Source organism: Phyllobates terribilis, unplaced genomic scaffold, assembly GCF_046119375.1.
Source record: "Phyllobates terribilis strain yellow unplaced genomic scaffold, ASM4611937v1 Scaffold_3__8_contigs__length_932513732, whole genome shotgun sequence".
Lineage (NCBI taxonomy): Eukaryota > Metazoa > Chordata > Amphibia > Anura > Dendrobatidae > Phyllobates > Phyllobates terribilis.
Genome location: NW_027362763.1, coordinates 648,421,903 through 648,446,443, shown reverse-complemented (window position 1 = coordinate 648,446,443; position 24,541 = coordinate 648,421,903). Strand labels below are relative to the sequence as shown.

General features: G+C 49.3%; 1 protein-coding gene across 4 annotated transcripts in view; it reads right to left on the bottom strand.

The window, feature by feature from the left end:
* PEX6 (peroxisomal biogenesis factor 6) overlaps window positions 1-14,459 on the bottom strand; it is a 96,792-nt gene extending 82,333 nt beyond the window's left edge. For 3 of the 4 annotated variants that reach the window (XM_073671653.1, XM_073671655.1, XM_073671657.1), the window contains exon 1: window positions 13,314-14,459. In XM_073671653.1, the coding sequence (XP_073527754.1) occupies window positions 13,314-14,450 (1,137 nt within the window). In that variant the 5' untranslated portion in view covers window positions 14,451-14,459. The remainder of the gene's footprint in view (window positions 1-13,313) is intronic. The other variant, XM_073671656.1, reaches the window with a different exon arrangement.
* Window positions 14,460-24,541: the final 10,082 nt, after the last annotated feature.

Sequence of the window (24,541 nt, the reverse complement as noted above, 5' to 3'; positions counted from 1 at the left end):
ACCTGTATGTCCATAGTAGAGGTCAGATATCTCCCAGGGGGGACAGATTCCCATCAGACCTCTACTATGGCCATACAGGTAGGTATAGAGTTACATTTCTATCACCTGTATGCCCATAGTAGAGGTCAGATATCTCCCAGGGGGGGCAGATTCCCATCAGACCTCTACTATGGCCATACAGGTAGGTATAGAGTTACATTTCTATCACCTGTATGGCCATAGTAGAGGTCAGATATCTCCCAGGGGGGACAGACTCCCATCAGACCTCTACTATGGCCATACAGGTAGGTATAGAGTTACATTTCTATCACCTGTATGCCCATAGTAGAGGTCAGATATCTCCCAGGGGGGACAGACTCCCATCAGACCTCTACTATGGCCATACAGGTAGGTATAGAGTTACATTTCTATCACCTGTATGTCCATAGTAGAGGTCAGATATCTCCCAGGGGGGACAGACTCCCATCAGACCTCTACTATGGGCCATACAGGTAGGTATAGAGTTACATTTCTATCACCTGTATGTACATAGTAGAGGTCAGATATCTCCCAGGAGGGACAGATTCCCATCAGACCTCTACTATGGGCATACAGGTAGGTATAGAGTTACATTTCTATCACCTGTATGTCCATAGTAGAGGTCAGATATCTCCCAGGGGGGACAGATTCCCATCAGACCTCTACTATGGCCATACAGGTAGGTATAGAGTTACATTTCTATCACCTGTATGTCCATAGTAGAGGTCAGATATCTCCCAGGGGGGACAGATTCCCATCAGACCTCTACTATGGCCATACAGGTAGGTATAGAGTTACATTTCTATCACCTGTATGTCCATAGTAGAGGTCAGATATCTCCCAGGGGGGGCAGATTCCCATCAGACCTCTACTATGGCCATACAGGTAGGTATAGAGTTACATTTCTATCACCTGTATGCCCATAGTAGAGGTCAGATATCTCCCAGGGGGACAGATTCCCTTTAAGGGGACAGTCAGCACAGAATGACAGTGCACACCAGGTACCAACACTCGGCCCCTCATTTAACTACACCTTCCCACCTGCTTGCTTTCACTCCATCTCCCCCCACCTCCTCTTTGATTGACAGCTCTGGCATCAAAGGGCCAAAGAAGAGTGGAGATACAGGTGCTTCTCACTAAATTAGAATATCATCAAAAAGTTAATGTCAGTTCAATCCAAAAAGTGAAACTCCTATATTATATAGAGCCATTACAGACAGAGGGATCTATTATATAGAGCCATTACAGACAGAGGGATCTATTATATAGAGCCATTACAGACAGAGGGATCTATTATATAGAGCCATTACAGACAGAGGGATCTATTATATAGAGCCATTACACACAGAGGGATCTATTATATAGAGCCATTACACACAGAGGGATCTATTATATAGAGCCATTACACAGAGAGGGATCTATTATATAGAGCCATTACACAGAGAGGGATCTATTACATAGAGCCATTACACAGAGAGGGATCTATTACATAGAGCCATTACACAGAGAGGGATCTATTACATAGAGCCATTACACACAGAGGGATCTATTACATAGAGCCATTACACACAGAGGGATCTATTACATAGAGTCATTACACACAGAGGGATCTATTACATAGAGTCATTACACACAGAGGGATCTATTACATAGAGTCATTACACACAGAGGGATCTATTACATAGAGTCATTACACACAGAGGGATCTATTACATAGAGTCATTACACACAGAGGGATCTATTACATAGAGTCATTACACACAGAGGGATCTATTACATAGAGTCATTACACACTGAGGGATCTATTACATAGCGTCATTACACACAGAGGGATCTATTACATAGCGTCATTACACACAGAGGGATCTATTACATAGCGTCATTACACACAGAGGGATCTATTACATAGCGTCATTACACACAGAGGGATCTATTACATAGCGTCATTACACACAGAGGGATCTATTACATAGCGTCATTACAGACAGAGGGATCTATTACATAGCGTCATTACAGACAGAGGGATCTATTACATAGCGTCATTACAGACAGGGATCTATTACATAGAGTCATTACAGACAGAGGGATCTATTACATAGAGTCATTACAGACAGAGGGATCTATTACATAGAGTCATTACAGACAGAGGGATCTATTATATAGAGTGATTACACAGAGGGATCTATTATATAGAGTCATTACACACAGAGGGATCTATTATATAGAGTCATTACACACAGAGGGATCTATTATATAGAGTCATTACACACAGAGGGATCTATTATATAGAGCCATTACAGACAGAGGGATCTATTACATAGAGCCATTACAGACAGAGGGATCTATTATATAGAGCGATTACACAGAGGGATCTATTATATAGAGTCATTACAGACAGAGGGATCTATTATATAGAGCCATTACAGACAGAGGGATCTATTATATAGAGCCATTACAGACAGAGGGATCTATTATATAGAGCCATTACAGACAGAGGGATCTATTATATAGAGCCATTACAGACAGAGGGATCTATTATATAGAGCCATTACAGACAGAGGGATCTATTATATAGAGTCATTACAGACAGAGGGATCTATTATATAGAGTCATTACAGACAGAGGGATCTATTATATAGAGTCATTACACACAGAGGGATCTATTATATAGAGTCATTACACACAGAGGGATCTATTATATAGAGTCATTACACACAGAGGGATCTATTATATAGAGTCATTACACACAGAGGGATCTATTATATAGAGTCATTACACACAGAGGGATCTATTATATAGAGTCATTACACACAGAGGAATCTATTATATAGAGTCATTACACACAGAGGAATCTATTATATAGAGTCATTACACACAGAGGAATCTATTATATAGTCATTACACACAGAGGGATCTATTATATAGAGTCATTACACACAGAGGGATCTATTATATAGAGTCATTACACACAGAGGGATCTATTATATAGAGTCATTACACACAGAGGGATCTATTATATAGAGTCATTACACACAGAGGGATCTATTATATAGAGTCATTACACACAGAGGGATCTATTATATAGAGTCATTACACACAGAGGGATCTATTATATAGAGTCATTACACACAGAGGAATCTATTATATAGAGTCATTACACACAGAGGAATCTATTATATAGAGTCATTACACACAGAGGAATCTATTATATAGTCATTACACACAGAGGGATCTATTATATAGAGTCATTACACACAGAGGGATCTATTTCACGTGTTTATTTCTGTTAATGTTGATGATTATGGCTTACAGCCAATGAAACACTAAAGTCATTATCTCAGTAAATTAGAATACTTTATAACAGCTTGAGAAATGTTTTTACAATCTACAATGTCGTCCTACTGAAATGTCTGTTCAGTAAATGCCTCAATACTTAGTCGGGCTCCTTTTGCATTAATTACTGCATCAAGGAGGGGGGGGTGGAGGAAGGCCTGACCGTGATCAATGAGTGGAACAGGCGGCCACGAGAGGTGGTGAGTTCTCCTTCAATCTAAGTCTTCAGAGGCCGGACAGACATCTGTCTGAGATGGATTAGTGACTCCTGCATTGAGCAGGGGCTGGACAGGATGACCCTGGAGGCCCCATCCAATGATAACATTCAGTATACAACAACGCCACATACTGGGGGTGTCACAGGTGTGGCAGACAGTCGCTCTGGATCCGGCTGTACAAGGTCACTGTGTTTGGCATTGCAGACGCCTTGATTCTCTCATCTCTGTAGTATAGTTATATCTTTCTTCATTTAGGACCCAGCAGCGATCTCCACCTTCAGCTGCTGATTGACACAACCTTGCTTGGTAGTTAAAAACTCTACGTTTCTCCAGAGAATCACTGGTGATAGAACTATGTACCTCTGTGCAGGTTTGAAGTACTAGCAGTCGGCTAGTTTCTTCTTTGGTGCCCTTGGAGGACAGTTAGCATTATCTCTCTGGTGTCTTATCAAGCTAAGTGTATCCCCTTTGTTTGTCTACCTTGTTGTCTTTAATTTGTAGTGGGGCCTGACCAGTACTTACCCCTCTCCCTCCCTATCTAGGGCCAAGCTCTAGGGACATTCAGGGCTTAGGTTCCTGCTCGGCAATAGGTGCAGAACCTAAATAGGGAAGATAGGGTAAACAGGGTGATATTAGATCTGCCTAGGGGTCTCCACTCCACCTTTCCCTAGTTGTTGGGCTCCCTTCCCCCTCTTCCCGTCGTTGTACACTTATTCCTTCCCTCACCTTGCGCAACATTATCACCGGAAGTGCATACAAAGCAAGTGGAGATTGTGAGCTCACTGTTGCAAGGGGATCCTCAATCCTGGGCTATTTGCCCCAGGTTTCTGTTTGTCTCCAGTCAGTGGAGGGGTTTTTCGGGGCTCTGGCCCTCATCCATGATCCTGACCGAATCTCCTTGGCTGAGTCCAGGCTGCGTAGCCTTCAGCAGGGGAATCGGGGAGTGGAGACGTAAAGCTCTGAATTGCGCACATGGGCAACTGATACCAAATGGAAAGACTCAGCGCTTAGAAGCCAATTTTGTCAGGGCCTTTCAGAAAGGTTTAAAGATGCCTTGGCAGTATATGAAACCCCAGAGTCCTTGGAGGCTGCCATGTCTTTGGCTATATGTGTTGATAGACGCCTTCGGGATAGACGGGTGCGACTACCTTCTCCGGAGCCCTCTTTTCGGGGTAATGCTCCTTTGCCAGAAGGGAAGGGGGCAGTCTGGGGGTGAACCAGTACTGGTGGAGGTGAAACAACCCATGCAGTTAGGGGGTGCCTCTGCTTCATACATTTCCCCTGAGATCCGAAAAAAAAGGGAATGTTTTTTTTTGTGCACATTGTATTGGGGCCTGTCCCTCAATTCCAAAGCAAAATAAAACTCGATTAACCCTTGGTAGTCTGGAGAAGGATAAATAAGGCATGTTTGTCGTCAACCTGTAGTTCTCGGTTTGTCCTGACAGAGAGGTGGTGCTAGAGAACAGGACAGAAAATGTCTGTTTGTTGACAGTGGAGCCGGGCTCAGCATGGTTGATGCTGAGTTTGTGAGAACTCACGGTCTCGCTTGCTGTGCTTTAGCTAAGCCTATTCCCATCTTTGCAATTGACTCGGCGCCACTTGCACAGAAAGCTCTGACTCAGATTGTACATAATGTAAAACTGAGGGTGGGGTCAGTTCATTGTGAAATAATCCTTTGCTATGTCCTGGACAATCTTCCCACACCGACTGTCTTGGGTATACCTTGGCTTGTTAAACATAATCCGTTGGTGGATTGGCAAACTGGGGAGATTATTGAATGGGGAGATTTACGGAAATATTACCTGCTTTTCTGTCTGGTTTTGAGGATGTTTTTTCTGAGAGGGGGTGTCAGGATTTGCCTCCTCATTATGCATATGACTGTCCTATTAGCCTGACCCCTGGAGCTAAACTACCCAAGTCCAGACTGTATAATCTTTCTGGCCCTGAGAGACAAGCCATGAAGGATTTCATTGCGGAAAGTCTGGAGAAGGGACACATCAGACCCTCATCTTCGCCCGTGGCGGCAGGGTTCTTCTTTGTAAAGAAAGATGGCGGTCTACGTCCCTATTTAGATTTCCAGGAATTAAATCAAATTACCATCCGTGATCCATACCCTCTTCCTCTGATTCCTGATTTGTTCAGCCAGGTTGTTGGAGCTAAGGTATTCTCCAAGTTGGATTTAAGGGGAGTCTACAACCTGGTTAGAATCAGAGAAGGGAATGAATGGAAAACAGCGTTCAATACCCCTGAAGGACATTGAGAGTCTGGTTATGCCTTTTGGTTTGACCAATGCACCTGCGGTATTCCAGCATTTCATAAATGATATTTTCCATCATTTGGTGGGGAGGTTTGTGGTGGTCTATATGGACGATATTTTGATTTATTCACCTGATTTTGAGACACATAGGGGGCATGTTAAACAGGTGCTCCAGATATTAAGGGATAAACTATATGCCAAACTAGGGAAATGTGTTTTTGCTGTTCAGGAGGTGCAGTTTTTGGGGTACTTGTTGTCATCTTCTGGTTTTCGGATGGATCCGGAGAAGATCCGTGTAGTCCTTGATTGGGACCGTCCCTAGAACCTGAAGGCCCTACAACGTTTTCTGGGTTTTACTAATTTTTACTGGAAATGTACCCAAAATTATTCGGTAATTGTGAGACCCCTTACTGACATGACTAAGGGGTCTGATCTTTCTAAATGGTCGGATACCTCCCTCCAGGCTATTTCCTCCCTAAAGAATCATTTTGCCACTGCACCTATACTCCGTCAACTTGATGTTTCTCAACCCTTTATTGTGGAGGTTGATGCGTCAGATGTCGGGGTTGGGGCTGTGTTGTCTCAGGGTTCATCCCCTGGTAAATGACGTCCATGCACCTTCTTTTCTAAAAAATTGTCTTCAGCTGAGAGAAATTATGACGTGGGTAATAGGGAACTTTTGGAGATCAAATTGGCATTCGAGGAATGGTGACACTGGTTGGAGGGGGCTGTTCATCCTATTACTGTTATGACTGACCATAAGAACCTGTCATATCTCCAGTCAGCTTAACGTCTCAACCCTAGGCAAGCCAGACGGTCCCTGTTTTTACTAGGTTCAATTTTGCTGTCACTTTTCGTTCAGGGGTCAAAAACGTCAAAGCTGATGCTTTGTCCCGGAGCTTCCCTGGTGGTGGTGACCATGAGAACCCTGCCCTGATATTACAGAAAGGGGTAGTCATTTCGGCACTGTACCCTGACCTAGAGGGTGAGGTGTTGGAGGCTCAGGGGGACGCCCCTGCCTCCTGCCCTTCAGGAAGGTTATTTGTACCATCTGATCTGCGCCGTAAAGTAATTAAGGAACATCATAACTCTGCGCTTGCTGGTCATAAAGGTGGTAAGGCCACCGCGGACCCCCTCTCTCGTCGTTTTTGGTGGCCGGGGTTGCATCGGGATGTGGTTGAACATGTATCTGCTTGTAGTATTTGCGCACGTTCTAAAGTTTCACATACCCGTCCGTCTGGTACTCTTCTTCCGCTACCTATCCCTAGTAGGCCATTGACACACTTGTCCATGGATTTTATTTCTGATCTACCGGTTTCTCCAGGCAAAAAGGTGGTTTTGGTGGTTGTAGATAGGTTCAGTAAAATGGTTCACTTTGTTGCATTACCTGCACTTCCAAATGCCAAGACACTTGCTCAGGTGTTTATAAATGAGATCTTGAAGCTTCATGAGGTTCCCTCCGATGTGGGGTTAGATCGGGGAACCCAGTTGGTTTCCAAGTTCTGTAAGGAATTCTGTTCTCGACTGGGGGTGCAGCGGTTCTTTTTCTCTGCCTTCCACCCTCAGTCGAACGACCCGCTCGGTCTGTCCAATCAGAACTTGGAGACATACCTCAGGTGTTTCGTCTCCGAAAATCAGGAGAATTGGGCATCAGTTACGGATCCGGGTGGTGGAACCTCTGTGCTGCGGTGCAAGGAGGGACCAGAGGGGCGTAACTAGGTATCAACTCGGAGCGACCTAGGTCGTACGGCGGCTCAATCGACTCCGTGACCAGGGAGAGTCCGAGAAGAGGGACCAGGTGCTACTCTGGGGACGACCTTGTAGAGGAGCAGGTGGCTCCCACGGTACAGATGGCAGGGACTGACCTGTATAGCAGATGGGCACAGCAGGCAGGCTGACTAGTGATCCGGGTGGATGGACTGGCAGACACGGAAGGCAACAGGCGGGAGCCTCTAGGTAGGCTGTCAGGTGGTCACGGCAGGTGACAAGCAGGAGCCTCCAGGTAGGCACGGTAGGTAGCGGGCAGGTGCTTCCAGGTAAGCAGGCGGGCAAAGCCCATAGACAGACTGGCGGGCAGGACTAGTAGTCAGGCTGGCGGGCAGGACTAGTAGTCAGGCTGGCGGGCAGGACTAGTAGTCAGGCTGGCGGGCAGGACTAGTAGTCAGGCTGGCAGGCAGGACTAGTAGTCAGGCTGGCAGGCAGGACTAGTAGTCAGGCTGGCAGCGGGACCTGAGGGCTGAAGCAGAGGTAAGTACACTGTGCAACAACTATTGCTCGGGCACCTCCATTTTAGAGGCGGTGCCTTATATATGGGAGGACCTCCGGCAATTGGCCGGGGACTCCTTAGGACGGCGCGCGCGGCCCCTTTAAGAGGGAGGGAGTGTGCGCGCGCCCCCTAAGCACAGTGCCCGGGAAGCTGCGCGTGCCGACAGCAGCAGGAAGAGGAGTGTTGGAGGACGCCGAGCGGGGAGCGCAGCGGTGAGAGGGACGGCGTCTCTGCCTGGCAGGAGGCAGAGACGCCACTGCTACAGCATCCTACTTACCACTGGCAGAATTTGCCATTAATAATAATCGTCAAGAATCCACCGGCAGGTCACCGTTCTTTGGTGCATACAGTTATCACCCACAGTTTGGTACCTTCAGAAGTTCCTGAGGAGGAACGGTTTGCTTTGTCGCTCTCATCGGTATTAGTCTGTACGTAGATAATTAGCGTGCACTCAGTTATAATAGAGAGGTGCTGATGGAACAGGCCTGTAATGCCTGGGTCATGTAGAGGATTAATTCATCGCACTCATAGGATAATTGTAGTGGGTATTTATTAACTCCTTTCCGACCTGGTCAGTAATAGTATGCACCAGATCGGGAAGGCCGGTTCAGCGGGGGCTCCGGCGCTGAGCCCGCACTGAACCGAGGACGTCAGCTGATTATTACAGCTGACATACCTAGTTTATAAGGCCGAAAAAAAGACAAGCGTCCATCCAGTTCAGCCTATTTCTTGTGCACTGCATGTGCCCGCAACAGCCGCGGGTGGAATCGCGATCCACCCGCGGCTGTTAACTAGTCAAATGGCGCTGTCAATCTCTGACAGCAGCATTTAACTTGCGCTTCCGGGAAGTGTGTCCTAAGCCCCGCCCATCGGTGACCCCGTCACGTGATCGCGGGGTCACCAATGGATGGGCATGACAACCCAGGGTCTGCAGCAGACGCCTGTGGTTGAGCATTTCTCTTGCATACAGGCGATCTGCTATCGCATGTATGTAGCAGAGGTGATCAGACAACTGCAGCTTCTAGTCTCCTATGGACACTATTGAAGCATGCAGAAAGTGGGAAAAAAAGTTTTAAAAAATATTAAAAAAATAAAAAAAATATAAAAAAGTTTAAATCACCCCCCTTTCAAAATAAATATATATATATATATATATATATATATAAAACAACACATACACATATTTGGTATCGCCACATTCAGAATCGCCCGATCAATATAAAAAAAAGAGTTAATCCGATCAGTAAACGGCGTAACGAGAAAAAAATTCCAAACGCCAGAATTACGTTTTTTTGGTGGCTGCAACATTGCAATAAAATGCAATAACGGGCGATCAAAACATCGGATCTACCCCAAAATGGTATCAATAAAAACGTCAGCCCGGCGGGCAAAAAATAAGCCTTCAACCTGCCCCAGATCCCGAAAAATGGAGACACTACGGGTCTCGGAAAATGGCGTCTTTTTTTTTTTTTTTAAGCAAACTTTGGATTTTTTTTTTCACCACTTAAATAAAAAAGAACCTATACATGTTTGGTGTCTCGTGTACTCGTAATGTCCTGGAGAATAATGATGGCCGGTCAGTTTTAGCATTCAGTGAACGAGGTAAAAAAAGGACCCAAAAAACAAAGGTGGAATTGCATTTTTTTGCAATTTCACTGCACTTGGAATTTTTTTCCCGTTTTCCAGTACATGATATGGTAAAACCAGTGATGGCGTTTAAAAGAACAACTCGTCCCGCAAAAAATAAGCCCTCACATGGCCATATTGAATGAAAAATAAAAAAGTTCTGGCTCTGGGAAGAAGGGGAGCAAAAAATGAAAACAGAAAGACCCAAGGTCGTTAAGGGGTTAACAGGCATAAAAAATAATAGATCAAACCATAGGTGTGAAAGCGACAATTTGTGAGTCAAAAATTGTCGCTTTCACACCTATGGTGATCTATAATTTTTTATGCCTGTTAATAAATACCCACTGCAATTACCCTATGAGTGTGCGATGAATTAATCCTCTACGCTCTCCTCGGTGTGGCGGGGGGTTCTGTGTAATATAAAGACCATGGGAGACAGGTATAAACATATGGCTGACAGAAAACGCTTGCCAGGTCCGGACCTGAATGTGAATGACTGTGTGGTTGTCTACCAGGAATATAAGATTGAAAGTTCCTTCTTGGAAGTTGGGACCTGGGTTTATTGGTCCCTATAAAATAACCGCCGTCATTAACCCAGCAGCGTTTCATCTTGAGCTTCCTCAGGCCCTTAAGCTACACAACGCCTTTCACAGGTCTCTACTAAAGAAATATGTGGAACCTCTTGAGTCCTCACCTCTACCACTGCCCCCAATAATGGTTGATGGTAATTTGCAGTTTCAGATTTCGGGGATTGTAGATTCTCGTCTCCAACGTTGTTCTCTACAATACTTGTTGCACTGGAAAGGTTATGCTCCAGAGGAGAGATGTGGGTTTCACCATCAGAGGTGAACGCTCCCAGGTTGGCTCATTCATTCCACACCTCTTATCCGGAGGCCACTCGTAGAAGGGAAAGGGGGGTACTGTCATGGGTGTCAGGAATGCATGACGGTCGCTCCGGATCTGGCTGTAGAAGTTCACTGCGCTTGGCATTGCAGACGCTTTCTTGATCCTCTCATCTCTGTAGTATAGTTATATCTTTCTTCCTTTAGGACCCAGCAGCGACCGCCATCTTCTGCTGCTAATTGATACACCCTTGCTTGGTAGTTAAATACTCTCAATTTCTCCAGAGAGTCGCCGGTGATAGTTCTATGTACCTCTGTGCAGGCTTGGAGCATTAGCAGTCGGCTAGTCTAGTCTTTGGTGCACTTGGAGGACAGTTAGCTTGAGCAGACACCAGAGAGATAATGCCAAGTCTATCCCCTTTGTTTGTCTACCTTATTGTCTTTAGTTTGTAGTGGGGCCTGATCAGTGCTCACTCTGTCCCTCCCTATCTAGGGCCAAGCTCTAGGGACATTCACGGTTTAGGTTCCTGCTCGACAATAGGTGTGGAACCTATATAGAGACGATAGGGTAGTCAGGGTGATATTAGATCGGCCTAGGGGTCTCCACTCCCCCTTTGCCTAGTTGTTAGGCTCCCTCCACCTCTTCCCATCGTTGTACACTTATTCCTTCCCTCACCCAGCGTGACAGGGGGGAGGGGGGCCCCAGACGCCGAATACTGGTGGGGGGCAGTATGCGGCACAGTCTCAGTCACCGCTCAGTCCTGGTGGGGGCCAGTCCAGGTGGGGGGGGGCTATTATGTGCATGGGAACCAGTCCCGGTGGGGGGGGCTATTATGTGCATGGGAACCAGTCCCGGTGGGGGGGGGCTATTATGTGCATGGGAACCAGTCCCGGTGGGGGGGGCTATTATGTGCATGGGAACCAGTCCCGGTGGGGGGGGCTATTATGTGCATGGGAACCAGTCCCGGTGGGGGGGGGCTATTATGTGCATGGGAACCAGTCCCGGTGGGGGGGGGCTATTATGTGCATGGGAACCAGTCCCGGTGGGGGGGGCTATTATGTGCATGGGAACCAGTCCCGGTGGGGGGGGCTATTATGTGCATCGGAACCAGTCCCGGTGGGGGGGGGCTATTATGTGCATGGGAACCAGTCCCGGTGGGGGGGGGCTATTATGTGCATGGGAACCAGTCCCGGTGGGGGGGGGGCTATTATGTGCATGGGAACCAGTCCCGGTGGGGGGGGCTATTATGTGCATGGGAACCAGTCCCGGTGGGGGGGGGCTATTATGTGCATGGGAACCAGTCCCGGTGGGGGGGGGCTATTATGTGCATGGGAACCAGTCCCGGTGGGGGGGGGGCTATTATGTGCATGGGAACCAGTCCCGGTGGGGGGGGGCTATTATGTGCATGGGAACCAGTCCCGGTGGGGGGGGGCTATTATGTGCATGGGAACCAGTCCCGGTGGGGGGTGGGGGGGGCTATTATGTGCATGGGAACCAGTCCCGGTGGGGGGGGGGGGGGCTATTATGTGCATGGGAACCAGTCCCGGTGGGGGGGGGGGGGGCTATTATGTGCATGGGAACCAGTCCCGGTGGGGGGGGCTATTATGTGCATGGGAACCAGTCCCGGTGGGGGGGGCTATTATGTGCATGGGAACCAGTCCCGGTGGGGGGGGGCTATTATGTGCATGGGAACCAGTCCCGGTGGGGGGGCTATTATGTGCATGGGAACCAGTCCCGGTGGGGGGGCTATTATGTGCATGGGAACCAGTCCCGGTGGGGGGGCTATTATGTGCATGGGAACCAGTCCCGGTGGGGGGGCTATTATGTGCATGGGAACCAGTCCCGGTGGGGGGGGGGGGGTGAGGCTATTATGTGCATGGGAACCAGTCCCGGTGGGGGGGCTATTATGTGCATGGGAACCAGTCCCGGTGGGGGGGCTATTATGTGCATGGGAACCAGTCCCGGTGGGGGGGCTATTATGTGCATGGGAACCAGTCCCGGTGGGGGGGGGGGGGGCTATTATGTGCATGGGAACCAGTCCCGGTGGGGGGGCTATTATGTGCATGGGAACCAGTCCCGGTGGGGGGGCTATTATGTGCATGGGAACCAGTCCCGGTGGGGGGGCTATTATGTGCATGGGAACCAGTCCCGGTGGGGGGGCTATTATGTGCATGGGAACCAGTCCCGGTGGGGGGGGGGGGGGGGGTGAGGCTATTATGTGCATGGGAACTAGTCACGGTGGGGGGGGGGGGGGTGAGGCTATTATGTGCATGGGAACTAGTCACGGTGGGGGGGGGGGGTGAGGCTATTATGTGCCTGGGAACTAGTCACAGTGGGGGGGGGGTGAGGCTATTATGTGCATGGGAACTAGTCACGGTGGGGGGGGGGGTGAGGCTATTATGTGCATGGGAACAAGTCACAGTGGGGGGGGGGGGGGGGGGGCTATTATGTGCCTGGGAACCAGTCCAGGTGGGGGGGCTATTATGTGCATGGGAACCAGTCCAGGTGGGGGGGCTATTATGTGCATGGGAACCAGTCCAGGTGGGGGGGCTATTATGTGCATGGGAACCAGTCCCGGTGGGGGGAGGCTATTATGTGCATGGGAACCAGTCCCGGTGGGGGGAGGCTATTATGTGCATGGGAACCAGTCCCGGTGGGGGGAGGCTATTATGTGCATGGGAACCAGTCCCGGTGGGGGGAGGCTATTATGTGCCTGGGAACCAGTCCCGGTGGGGGCCAGTCCCAGTCTCACCTGTATTAGGACCTCAGTGACTGCGCCGGTTCCTTTGCTCAGGTTGAAGGCGAGGGTGGCGGAGATCACAGCGATGCCGGTGGCCTCGTCCCTTGGTGCCAGGCAGGGGCTGCTCAGCAGGTGGTTGTACTTATGTGGATGCCCCAACCAGAGCTCTGCAGCCACTATCATCGCCAGGCTGCGCCTCCCGCTCCCCTGCGCTGGTGCCGACACCCACACCCACTCCCGGTGGTACAAACCCAGCAATCGCAGCTGATTTTTGCTCACCCACAAGGCAGAGCCCCGATCCACAGGGCCCCCAACTTCCTGCAGCCTCCCGGCCAGAACCAAGGGCTCTGCATTAATGGGGGCCACACGGAGCCTCACAGGAAGCGGGGTCCGAGCAAAACTGGAGACCAGAGGAGAATGAAGATCAGGAGCGCCAACTGAGACGTCCAGAAAACTGACCGAAGTATCCCCAACTAGAGAGTCCGAAGAGGGAGCGGCAATGGGCCCTAGACAGGACGGGGGCCCCTCCTCCAGCTGCACTACTTGGGGTCTCTGATCCTCTTCCCCCCGGGTCAATGCAGGGCCCCTTACGGTCTTAAGCTGGATTAATGGGGGGCCCCTTTCACCCTCGGTCCCTGCGGGGTCTCCTCCCACTAAAGTCAATGGAGGGCCCCTTCCCCGCTCGGTCACTGCAGGGCCCCCTCCCACTAAGGTCACAGGAGAGCCCCTTCCCCCCTCGGTCACTGCAGGGCCCCCTCCCACTAAGGTCACAGGAGAGCCCCTTCCCCCCTCGGTCACTGGAGGGCCCCCTCCTCGCCCCGCGCCGTCCCCTGTGACAGCTATGCGGCTGATGCGGGTCTCTGGCCCCAGGATGCCCTGCAGGGTTGGCCGGGTGTCCAGCACCAGCGCTCCGCAGTCAGGCAGCGCTTCTCCCCGGCGGACGAGCAGTGGCCCGCGGGGTGTCGGCGTCCTGCGGCTCTGCACCCCCAGAAGAACCCAATCCAGGGTAGGAGGCGAGCTGAGAAGGAGGCGCCGAGGGGTCAGGGGGCCCCTCGTCCGGACAAACAACAAAGACCCCCCGAGGCACCGGGATTCCGCCATAGCGGACACTTCCGGGATCATAGTGCAAACGGCGCTTCCTTCTGACATCACTTCCGTCGCCGAAAACTGCGTGAATGTTAGTTAAGAAAAACGAAAATGACGCTAAACTGACCCGCCCCCTGATAGCGTCACTGGGCGGGGCATTAAGGTAATGACGTCACTGTTTAGGCGTAAAAAACGTAGCTACATTACGTCATACTTCACAGGAATGACGCGGTTCCCTTCATTACTACAGCCCCGGGAGCGCGCACTGCAGCCGATCACTACGGCCCCGGGAGCGCGCACTGCAGCCAATCACTACGGCCCCGGGAGCGCGCACTACAGCCGATCACTACGGCCCCGGGAGCGCGCACTACAGCCGATCACTACGGCCCAGGGAGCGCGCACTCTGCAGCCGAAACAGTATAATGGCCTCACATAGCCTCTGCCCCCAGTGATCACATCCTGTAGTTATAGTATACTATGGCTGTACAGCCGCTGTCCTCCATCACTGCCCCCAGTGATCACATCCTGTAGTTATAGTATACTATGGCTGTACAGCTGCTGTCCTCCATCACTGCCCCCAGTGATCACATCCTGTAGTTATAGTATACTATGGCTGTACAGCTGCTGTCCCCCATCACTGCCCCCAGTGATCACATCCTGTAGTTATAGTATACTATGGCTGTACAGCCGCTGTCCTCCATCACTGCCCCCAGTGATCACATCCTGTAGTTATAGTATACTATGGCTGTACAGCTGCTGTCCCCCATCACTGCCTCCAGTGATCACATCCTGTAGTTATAGTATACTATGGCTGTACAGCTGCTGTCCCCCATCACTGCCTCCAGTGATCACATCCTGTAGTTATAGTATACTATGGCTGTACAGCTGCTGTCCTCCATCACTGCCCCCAGTGATCACATCCTGTAGTTATAGTATACTATGGCTGTACAGCTGCTGTCCCCCATCACTGCCTCCAGTGATCACATCCTGTAGTTATAGTATACTATGGCTGTACAGCTGCTGTCCTCCATCACTGCCTCCAGTGATCACATCCTGTAGTTATAGTATACTATGGCTGTACAGCTGCTGTCCCCCATCACTGCCTCCAGTGATCACATCCTGTAGTTATAGTATACTATGGCTGTACAGCTGCTGTCCCCCATCACTGCCTCCAGTGATCACATCCTGTAGTTATAGTATACTATGGCTGTACAGCTGCTGTCCTCCATCACTGCCTCCAGTGATCACATCCTGTAGTTATAGTATACTATGGCTGTACAGCTGCTGTCCTCCATCACTGCCTCCAGTGATCTCATCCTGTAGTTATAGTATACTATGGCTGTACAGCTGCTGTCCTCCATCACTGCCTCCAGTGATCACATCCTGTAGTTATAGTATACTATGGCTGTACAGCCGCTGTCCTCCATCACTGCCCCCAGTGATCACATCCTGTAGTTATAGTATACTATGGCTGTACAGCCGCTGTCCTCCATCACTGCCTCCAGTGATCACATCCTGTAGTTATAGTATACTATGGCTGTACAGCCGCTGTCCTCCATCACTGCCCCCAGTGATCACATCCTGTAGTTATAGTATACTATGGCTGTACAGCTGCTGTCCTCCATCACTGCCTCCAGTGATCACATCCTGTAGTTATAGTATACTATGGCTGTACAGCTGCTGTCCCCCATCACTGCCCCCAGTGATCACATCCTGTAGTTATAGTATACTATGGCTGTACAGCTGCTGTCCCCCATCACTGCCTCCAGTGATCACATCCTGTAGTTATAGTATACTATGGCTGTACAGCCGCTGTCCCCCATCACTGCCTCCAGTGATCACATCCTGTAGTTATAGTATACTATGGCTGTACAGCCGCTGTCCCCCATCACTGCCCCCAGTGATCACATCCTGTAGTTATAGTATACTATGGCTGTACAGCTGCTGTCCTCCATCACTGCCTCCAGTGATCACATCCTGTAGTTATAGTATACTATGGCTGTACAGCTGCTGTCCTCCATCACTGCCCCCAGTGATCACATCCTGTAGTTATAGTATACTATGGCTGTACAGCTGCTGTCCTCCATCACTGCCTCCAGTGATCACATCCTGTAGTTATAGTATACTATGGCTGTACAGCCGCTGTCCTCCATCACTGCCTCCAGTGATCACATCCTGTAGTTATAGTATACTATGGCTGTACAGCTGCTGTCCTCCATCACTGCCCCCAGTGATCACATCCTGTAGTTATAGTATACTATGGCTGTACAGCTGCTGTCCTCCATCACTGCCCCCAGTGATCACATCCTGTAGTTATAGTATACTATGGCTGTACAGCTGCTGTCCTCCATCACTGCCTCCAGTGATCACATCCTGTAGTTATAGTATACTATGGCTGTACAGCCGCTGTCCTCCATCACTGCCTCCAGTGATCACATCCTGTAGTTATAGTATACTATGGCTGTACAGCTGCTGTCCTCCATCACTGCCTCCAGTGATCACATCCTGTAGTTATAGTATACTATGGCTGTACAGCCGCTGTCCTCCATCACTGCCCCCAGTGATCACATCCTGTAGTTATAGTATACTATGGCTGTACAGCTGCTGTCCTCCATCACTGCCCCCAGTGATCACATCCTGTAGTTATAGTATACTATGGCTGTACAGCTGCTGTCCCCCATCACTGCCCCCAGTGATCACATCCTGTAGTTATAGTATACTATGGCTGTACAGCCGCTGTCCTCCATCACTGCCCCCAGTGATCACATCCTGTAGTTATAGTATACTATGGCTGTACAGCTGCTGTCCTCCATCACTGCCTCCAGTGATCACATCCTGTAGTTATAGTATACTATGGCTGTACAGCTGCTGTCCCCCATCACTGCCTCCAGTGATCACATCCTGTAGTTATAGTATACTATGGCTGTACAGCTGCTGTCCTCCATCACTGCCCCCAGTGATCACATCCTGTAGTTATAGTATACTATGGCTGTACAGCTGCTGTCCTCCATCACTGCCTCCAGTGATCACATCCTGTAGTTATAGTATACTATGGCTGTACAGCTGCTGTCCCCCATCACTGCCCCCAGTGATCACATCCTGTAGTTATAGTATACTATGGCTGTACAGCTGCTGTCCCCCATCACTGCCTCCAGTGATCACATCCTGTAGTTATAGTATACTATGGCTGTACAGCCGCTGTCCCCCATCACTGCCTCCAGTGATCACATCCTGTAGTTATAGTATACTATGGCTGTACAGCCGCTGTCCCCCATCACTGCCCCCAGTGATCACATCCTGTAGTTATAGTATACTATGGCTGTACAGCTGCTGTCCTCCATCACTGCCTCCAGTGATCACATCCTGTAGTTATAGTATACTATGGCTGTACAGCTGCTGTCCTCCATCACTGCCCCCAGTGATCACATCCTGTAGTTATAGTATACTATGGCTGTACAGCCGCTGTCCTCCATCACTGCCTCCAGTGATCACATCCTGTAGTTATAGTATACTATGGCTGTACAGCTGCTGTCCTCCATCACTGCCTCCAGTGATCACATCCTGTAGTTATAGTATACTATGGCTGTACAGCCGCTGTCCCCCATCACTGCCTCCAGTGATCACATCCTGTAGTTATAGTATACTATGGCTGTACAGCCGCTGTCCCCCATCACTGCCTCCAGTGATCACATCCTGTAGTTATAGTATACTATGGCTGTACAGCCGCTGTCCTCCATCACTGCCTCCAGTGATCACACCCTATAGTTATAGTATACTATGGCTGTACAGCTGCTGTCCTCCATCACTGCCTCCAGTGATCACATCCTGTAGTTATAGTATACTATGGCTGTACAGCTGCTGTCCTCCATCACTGCCTCCAGTGATCACATCCTGTAGTTATAGTATACTATGGCTGTACAGCCGCTGTCCTCCATCACTGCCTCCAGTGATCACATCCTGTAGTTATAGTATACTATGGCTGTACAGCCGCTGTCCTCCATCACTGCCTCCAGTGATCACATCCTGTAGTTATAGTATACTATGGCTGTACAGCTGCTGTCCTCCATCACTGCCTCCAGTGATCACATCCTGTAGTTATAGTATACTATGGCTGTACAGCTGCTGTCCTCCATCACTGCCTCCAGTGATCACATCCTGTAGTTATAGTATACTATGGCTGTACAGCCGCTGTCCCCCATCACTGCCTCCAGTGATCACATCCTGTAGTTATAGTATACTATGGCTGTACAGCCGCTGTCCCCCATCACTGCCTCCAGTGATCACATCCTGTAGTTATAGTATACTATGGCTGTACAGCTGCTGTCCTCCATCACTGCCTCCAGTGATCACATCCTGTAGTTATAGTATACTATGGCTGTACAGCCGCTGTCCCCCATCACTGCCCCCAGTGATCACATCCTGTAGTTATAGTATACTATGGCTGTACAGCCGCTGTCCCCCATCACTGCCTCCAGTGATCACATCCTGTAGTTATAGTATACTATGGCTGTACAGCCGCTGTCCCCATCACTGCCTCCAGTGATCACATCCTGTAGTTATAGTATACTATGGCTGTACAGCTGCTGTCCTCCATCACTGCCTCCAGTGATCACATCCTGTAGTTATAGTATACTATGGCTGTACAGCTGCTGTCCTCCATCACTGCCTCCAGTGATCACACCCTGTAGTTATAGTATACTATGGCTGTACAGCTGCTGTCCCCCATCACTGCCCCCAGTGATCACATCCTGTAGTTATAGTATACTATGGCTGTACAGCCGCTGTCCCCCATCACTGCCTCCAGTGATCACATCCTGTAGTTATAGTATACTATGGCTGTACAGCTGCTGTCCTCCATCACTGCCTCCAGTGATCACATCCTGTAGTTATAGTATACTATGGCTGTACAGCCGCTGTCCCCCATCACTGCCGCCAGTGATCACATCCTGTAGTTATAGTATACTATGGCTGTACAGCTGCTGTCCCCCATCACTGCCCCCAGTGATCACACCCTGTAGTTATAGTATACTATGGCTGTACAGCTGCTGTCCCCCATCACTGCCCCCAGTGATCACATCCTGTAGTTATAGTATACTATGGCTGTACAGCTGCTGTCCTCCATCACTGCCCCCAGTGATCACATCCTGTAGTTATAGTATACTATGGCTGTACAGCTGCTGTCCTCCATCACTGCCTCCAGTGATCACATCCTGTAGTTATAGTATACTATGGCTGTACAGCTGCTGTCCTCCATCACTGCCTCCAGTGATCACACCCTGTAGTTATAGTATACTATGGCTGTACAGCTGCTGTCCCCCATCACTGCCTCCAGTGATCACATCCTGTAGTTATAGTATACTATGGCTGTACAGCCGCTGTCCTCCATCACTGCCTCCAGTGATCACATCCTGTAGTTATAGTATACTATGGCTGTACAGCCGCTGTCCTCCATCACTGCCCCCAGTGATCACATCCTGTAGTTATAGTATACTATGGCTGTACAGCTGCTGTCCTCCATCACTGCCCCCAGTGATCTCACCCTGTAGTTATAGTATACTATGGCTGTACAGCTGCTGTCCCCCATCACTGCCCCCAGTGATCACATCCTGTAGTTATAGTATACTATGGCTGTACAGCCGCTGTCCCCCATCACTGCCTCCAGTGATCACATCCTGTAGTTATAGTATACTATGGCTGTACAGCTGCTGTCCTCCATCACTGCCTCCAGTGATCACATCCTGTAGTTATAGTATACTATGGCTGTACAGCTGCTGTCCTCCATCACTGCCTCCAGTGATCACACCCTGTAGTTATAGTATACTATGGCTGTACAGCTGCTGTCCTCCATCACTGCCTCCAGTGATCACATCCTGTAGTTATAGTATACTATGGCTGTACAGCTGCTGTCCTCCATCACTGCCTCCAGTGATCACATCCTGTAGTTATAGTATACTATGGCTGTACAGCTGCTGTCCCCCATCACTGCCCCCAGTGATCACATCCTGTAGTTATAGTATACTATGGCTGTACAGCTGCTGTCCTCCATCACTGCCTCCAGTGATCACATCCTGTAGTTATAGTATACTATGGCTGTACAGCCGCTGTCCTCCATCACTGCCCCCAGTGATCACATCCTGTAGTTATAGTATACTATGGCTGTACAGCTGCTGTCCTCCATCACTGCCTCCAGTGATCACATCCTGTAGTTATAGTATACTATGGCTGTACAGCTGCTGTCCTCCATCACTGCCCCCAGTGATCACATCCTGTAGTTATAGTATACTATGGCTGTACAGCTGCTGTCCCCCATCACTGCCTCCAGTGATCACATCCTGTAGTTATAGTATACTATGGCTGTACAGCTGCTGTCCTCCATCACTGCCTCCAGTGATCACATCCTGTAGTTATAGTATACTATGGCTGTACAGCCGCTGTCCTCCATCACTGCCCCCAGTGATCACATCCTGTAGTTATAGTATACTATGGCTGTACAGCTGCTGTCCTCCATCACTGCCCCCAGTGATCACATCCTGTAGTTATAGTATACTATGGCTGTACAGCCGCTGTCCTCCATCACTGCCTCCAGTGATCACATCCTGTAGTTATAGTATACTATGGCTGTACAGCCGCTGTCCCCCATCACTGCCTCCAGTGATCACATCCTGTAGTTATAGTATACTATGGCTGTACAGCCGCTGTCCTCCATCACTGCCTCCAGTGATCACATCCTGTAGTTATAGTATACTATGGCTGTACAGCTGCTGTCCCCCATCACTGCCTCCAGTGATCACATCCTGTAGTTATAGTATACTATGGCTGTACAGCCGCTGTCCTCCATCACTGCCTCCAGTGATCACATCCTGTAGTTATAGTATACTATGGCTGTACAGCCGCTGTCCCCCATCACTGCCTCCAGTGATCACATCCTGTAGTTATAGTATACTATGGCTGTACAGCCGCTGTCCTCCATCACTGCCTCCAGTGATCACATCCTGTAGTTATAGTATACTATGGCTGTACAGCTGCTGTCCTCCATCACTGCCCCCAGTGATCACATCCTGTAGTTATAGTATACTATGGCTGTACAGCTGCTGTCCTCCATCACTGCCTCCAGTGATCACATCCTGTAGTTATAGTATACTATGGCTGTACAGCTGCTGTCCTCCATCACTGCCTCCAGTGATCACATCCTGTAGTTATAGTATACTATGGCTGTACAGCCGCTGTCCTCCCCATCACTGCCTCCAGTGATCACATCCTATAGTTATAGTATACTATGGCTGTACAGCTGCTGTCCTCCATCACTGCCTCCAGTGATCACATCCTGTAGTTATAGTATACTATGGCTGTACAGCTGCTGTCCTCCATCACTGCCTCCAGTGATCACATCCTGTAGTTATAGTATACTATGGCTGTACAGCCGCTGTCCTCCATCACTGCCTCCAGTGATCACATCCTGTAGTTATAGTATACTATGGCTGTACAGCCGCTGTCCTCCATCACTGCCTCCAGTGATCACATCCTGTAGTTATAGTATACTATGGCTGTACAGCTGCTGTCCTCCATCACTGCCTCCAGTGATCACATCCTGTAGTTATAGTATACTATGGCTGTACAGCTGCTGTCCTCCATCACTGCCTCCAGTGATCACATCCTGTAGTTATAGTATACTATGGCTGTACAGCCGCTGTCCCCCATCACTGCCTCCAGTGATCACATCCTGTAGTTATAGTATACTATGGCTGTACAGCCGCTGTCCCCCATCACTGCCCCCAGTGATCACATCCTGTAGTTATAGTATACTATGGCTGTACAGCTGCTGTCCTCCATCACTGCCTCCAGTGATCACATCCTGTAGTTATAGTATACTATGGCTGTACAGCCGCTGTCCCCCATCACTGCCCCCAGTGATCACATCCTGTAGTTATAGTATACTATGGATGTACAGCCGCTGTCCCCCATCACTGCCTCCAGTGATCACATCCTGTAGTTATAGTATACTATGGCTGTACAGCCGCTGTCCCCCATCACTGCCTCCAGTGATCACATCCTGTAGTTATAGTATACTATGGCTGTACAGCTGCTGTCCTCCATCACTGCCTCCAGTGATCACATCCTGTAGTTATAGTATACTATGGCTGTACAGCTGCTGTCCTCCATCACTGCCTCCAGTGATCACACCCTGTAGTTATAGTATACTATGGCTGTACAGCTGCTGTCCCCCATCACTGCCCCCAGTGATCACATCCTGTAGTTATAGTATACTATGGCTGTACAGCCGCTGTCCCCCATCACTGCCTCCAGTGATCACATCCTGTAGTTATAGTATACTATGGCTGTACAGCTGCTGTCCTCCATCACTGCCTCCAGTGATCACATCCTGTAGTTATAGTATACTATGGCTGTACAGCCGCTGTCCCCCATCACTGCCTCCAGTGATCACATCCTGTAGTTATAGTATACTATGGCTGTACAGCTGCTGTCCTCCATCACTGCCTCCAGTGATCACATCCTGTAGTTATAGTATACTATGGCTGTACAGCTGCTGTCCTCCATCACTGCCTCCAGTGATCACATCCTGTAGTTATAGTATACTATGGCTGTACAGCTGCTGTCCTCCATCACTGCCTCCAGTGATCACATCCTGTAGTTATAGTATACTATGGCTGTACAGCTGCTGTCCCCCATCACTGCCCCCAGTGATCACATCCTGTAGTTATAGTATACTATGGCTGTACAGCTGTCCTCCATCACTGCCTCCAGTGATCACATCCTGTAGTTATAGTATACTATGGCTGTACAGCCTGCTGTCCTCCATCACTGCCCCCAGTGATCACATCCTGTAGTTATAGTATACTATGGCTGTACAGCTGCTGTCCTCCATCACTGCCTCCAGTGATCACATCCTGTAGTTATAGTATACTATGGCTGTACAGCTGCTGTCCCCATCACTGCCCCCAGTGATCACATCCTGTAGTTATAGTATACTATGGCTGTACAGCCTGCTGTCCTCCATCACTGCCCCCAGTGATCACATCCTGTAGTTATAGTATACTATGGCTGTACAGCTGCTGTCCTCCATCACTGCCTCCAGTGATCACATCCTGTAGTTATAGTATACTATGGCTGTACAGCTGCTGTCCTCCATCACTGCCCCCAGTGATCACATCCTGTAGTTATAGTATACTATGGCTGTACAGCTGCTGTCCCCCATCACTGCCCCAGTGATCACATCCTGTAGTTATAGTATACTATGGCTGTACAGCTGCTGTCCTCCATCACTGCCCCCAGTGATCACATCCTGTAGTTATAGTATACTATGGCTGTACAGCTGCTGTCCCCCATCACTGCCCCCAGTGATCACATCCTGTAGTTATAGTATACTATGGCTGTACAGCCGCTGTCCTCCATCACTGCCCCCAGTGATCACATCCTGTAGTTATAGTATACTATGGCTGTACAGCTGCTGTCCTCCATCACTGCCCCCAGTGATCACATCCTGTAGTTATAGTATACTATGGCTGTACAGCCGCTGTCCCCATCACTGCCCCCAGTGATCACATCCTGTAGTTATAGTATACTATGGCTGTACAGCCGCTGTCCTCCATCACTGCCTCCAGTGATCACATCCTGTAGTTATAGTATACTATGGCTGTACAGCCGCTGTCCTCCATCACTGCCTCCAGTGATCACATCCTGTAGTTATAGTATACTATGGCTGTACAGCCGCTGTCCCCCATCACTGCCTCCAGTGATCACATCCTGTAGTTATAGTATACTATGGCTGTACAGCTGCTGTCCTCCATCACTGCCCCCAGTGATCACATCCTGTAGTTATAGTATACTATGGCTGTACAGCTGCTGTCCTCCATCACTGCCTCCAGTGATCACATCCTGTAGTTATAGTATACTATGGCTGTACAGCCGCTGTCCTCCATCACTGCCTCCAGTGATCACATCCTGTAGTTATAGTATACTATGGCTGTACAGCTGCTGTCCTCCATCACTGCCTCCAGTGATCACATCCTGTAGTTATAGTATACTATGGCTGTACAGCTGCTGTCCTCCATCACTGCCTCCAGTGATCACATCCTGTAGTTATAGTATACTATGGCTGTACAGCTGCTGTCCTCCATCACTGCCCCCAGTGATCA